Source organism: Condylostylus longicornis, unplaced genomic scaffold, assembly GCF_029603195.1.
Source record: "Condylostylus longicornis isolate FDR11 unplaced genomic scaffold, ASM2960319v2 ptg000017l, whole genome shotgun sequence".
NCBI classification, from domain to species: Eukaryota; Metazoa; Arthropoda; class Insecta; order Diptera; family Dolichopodidae; genus Condylostylus; species Condylostylus longicornis.
Genome location: NW_026577986.1, coordinates 5,013,903 through 5,017,695, shown reverse-complemented (window position 1 = coordinate 5,017,695; position 3,793 = coordinate 5,013,903). Strand labels below are relative to the sequence as shown.

The following is a 3,793-nucleotide window of genomic DNA, read 5'->3' as shown; positions in this document are numbered from 1 at the left end:
TAATATATTAGTGCATATAAATTAATTTAGGGCTCTTCAACATTTCAATTACAATTGACTCAAACAAATTATTGGTTAAAATTAAAATTTTTAGCATATTTTTTTAAATAATAAATTTTTTCTTAAAAACAGTAATAAAATCTTCAAAATTTTGCTTGTTAACCTATCATATAGTAATCGCATTTCAATGGTTCAATAGGACGGGGTAACTATGTACATATTATATTCTTACCACACGACACATCTCACAAAAATATATAGTGTTTCAGTTAAAGTAGAACAACGTTCACCAAGTACACCAAAATTAAATCAAATAGGTGTGTATGTATGTAGATGTATTACATTATATTATGTACCCAGTTAATAATATATTTAAAATAAAATATATATATATATATATATATAAATATAGGTCTTTATACATTTTACATTATTATTTAATGGAATTACGTTTTAAGAAAACAAAAAAGAAAGAAAAGAGAAAATATGAAAAAAAAAAAAAATAAAAAAATAAATAAAATTATACAAAGTAAAATGCTGTGATCAGAATATCAGCATCATTTTTAGTACACATTTGAACTTGGCAGTGAAAGCATCTTCTTTTCATAAAATAAAAACTTAAAGCATATGTGAGAAAAGATAAAAACGAAAAATATTTTACTAAACTATACTGAATCATTGCTTTTTCAAGCCTAAAATAAAATATCTGTAATTGGATCACATCAGAAAAGAAAATTTTTTAAAAATGACTCGAATAATTTCAATAATATTAATAATTGGATTAATATCATTTGAATATGCAGTAGCTAGTGAAAAATTCAATGAAGAAAAACCAATATCATCAAATAAAGAATCATCAGAATTACCATTAATTACATTGAATGATGAAGTATTAGGAGAAACATTATCACCAATATCATCACCATTACCGTCTTCAGTTAAACCATCAACAGAAAAAGAAATTTTAACAACATTACAACCATCAATGAATCCATCATCTTTTGGACCTTCAATATCTTCAGCAATGAAACCATCAACTGAATCATCATTATCAAATTTACTTACTGGCGAAGATGATTCTGAAAATACTTCCGATGAAGAAATCGATAATTCAAAATTACCTCCAACTAGAAAATTAATAACATTTGATCAACGTCAAGAAGGACAATATAATATTCGTGCTGATTTAGATAATTTTATGATTGTTGTTATACCACCAAATCCATCAGCCGGTATTAGTCTATTAGATTTATTAACAAGATCTGCATCAAAACGTGCAAATACAAAAAAATCTAATAAAAAACATTATTTATATGGTTCAGAAATGTATGATACAAAATCGAATCATTTTACATCAGAACGATCTAAACATAATCAAAATCATATGTCATATTTAAATAAAATCTTACAATCACATCAAAATTCAAATAATTTTCTAAATTCAAATAATATTGTAAATGGTAATCAAATTTCCGATTATATTGAAGGTCGTACACCATATCGTGTTGATATATCAAGTAATATTGCATCAAGTGAATTAAATCAAGAGAAATTATTTCAAAATTCTGGTAATGATGGAACTGATTCCCAAATAGATGTTATACCGCCACCATATCCAATTAATTATCAACATTTAATGAAACCATATCATTTAGAAATTGAGCCACATGTTGTTCAAATACCTGTACAACATTCAACAGCACATGCAATACCACCTCAAGTACCAACAAATATTTATAATCCTTCATCATTACCAATTCAACAACAGCAACAACAACAGCAACAACCATTACAACAATCCTCATCTCCATTACAGCATAATAATAATAATAAGCAACAGCAACATCAACATAAAAAACAAGATCAAAATCAACGTGGTTTTTTGAATGGTAATTTTAATCCGGCATCTGTTGCAAGAGGTAATTTTTTGGATTTCTTTACCCGTTTTACTAATGGAATTGGTATACCTGGATCAACATCCGTTTTTCTTCCCCCAAATCCTCGTACAATTTATCCTTCTGCTTCAACTAATACTAATAATGCTAATGGTATTACTACTACTTCTTCATCATCATATTTCAATAATGATAATATTAATAATAATAATAATAATATAGGTAGACGTTATGCAAAATCTATTAGAGATTCTTTTATTTATTCTCCAGATCCTGATTTAGATATTATACAATTTAATAATATTTTAAGAGGTGATGGTGGTAATAATATATATAGTAATTATATAAATAAACATGATAGTACTGTTATTAAACGTGATATACCAACAACATCATATTATAATAATAATAATAATTATCATAATAGTAAATATCCAACATATTTTGGTATTCAATTAAATTCTAATGATGCAACATTATATCCTCCAATTTCATATCATAGAATAATATTAAATAATAATCCAGCTAATAATAATAATATTATTGGAATAAATAATAATGGTAATTCTAATAATTATAATAATAAAGATGATGATGATGATTATAAAAATGATGGAAATGATGACAATTCAATTTATGATTTACAACAAAATAATATTATTGAAGATGCAATAAAACATAGTGATTTTATTGAAAACAGTAGTAATGGATTTAATAGTGATGTTGAATTAAAATTAATTGGTGCAACAGAACAATGTGGTCCAGATAGTGTACGAGATAGTTATGGTATTTGTCGACTACTATCAAGTATATAATTATAATATATATATATATATAAATATATATTAAAATTTAATTTAATATTTTAATATTATATTTTATAATTTGAATAAAAAAATGTTTTTAGAATAATTTTTAAATTGTCTAATTGGAGAAAAAAAAATATATATATAAGCAGTACTTAAATAAGAGACTTAAAATTATAATTCTTTTTTTTTTAAAAAAAAAAATTTGAAAAATTTAAAAATTATTAAAATAATTATTTAATAGTATTATAGTAAATTTTAAGTTATATATTATAGCTATTTGTAGTTTTAAATATTTTTGTATTTGAAAACGTGCCTTTATAATAAAAAAAAAAAAAAAATAACAGATTTACATATATATAAAAGAATATAATATCAAAATTTTTAAATAAAAAATTTCTAATTTATTTAAAAATATTAACAGTCGCGAAAATTTCTTAAATCCGATTTAACATTGTTAGCTTGCCTTACAAAATTAAATGGTGATATTGAAGCTGTGTACTATATACTTTCTAACAAGGTACCGATAATTAATAGTATAGTATAATTATACTGATGTAATATAACAGTATATACAGTTTAATTAAAATAATTGTTGGTTATAATAGATGTAATTGATGAAATTCACACAAATTTAACAAAATCTCTTAAATCGAAAATAACTGTAATTATGCGAGGGTTCGAATACATGATAGAGCTTCTGATATGGAACAGAACATAATATTGAAATATCGTTTAGAATTTTCACAATCTCTAATTATTTTGTGAACAAATTTGGATATTAGGACTGATTCATCAAATACCAATAATTTTCATCGGAATATGGTGGAACTCATGAGTTAATATAAATTAGAGTAAATATGTTAAAGCAATTCTCTAAAGTGTTTTTATTTTCTTATACGAATTTCATACAATTTTAACACAGAAAATCTTATTCAAGAGAATTTGTTAGAAAAATTTAAAATTTTAAAAACTTTACCCATATTTAAATTTTGCAATAATAATATCAATGTTATTACGTTGTTCGAATCAATTATTTTAAAGTCATATACTAACTCATCACTGCCTATATATATATCTAATATATAAGAA

The 3,793-nt window shown here is 23.3% G+C and overlaps 1 protein-coding gene across 1 annotated transcript; it reads left to right on the top strand.

Annotated features, from left to right (window-relative positions):
- Positions 1 to 580: 580 nt before the first annotated feature.
- Positions 581 to 2,847, top strand: LOC129606101 (probable cyclin-dependent serine/threonine-protein kinase DDB_G0292550). Its single transcript, XM_055516206.1, has one exon. It carries the CDS (start codon positions 746 to 748, stop codon positions 2,708 to 2,710), a length of 1,965 nt encoding a protein of 654 aa, XP_055372181.1. The 5' UTR covers positions 581 to 745; the 3' UTR covers positions 2,711 to 2,847.
- The last annotated feature ends 946 nt before the right edge of the window (positions 2,848 to 3,793 follow it).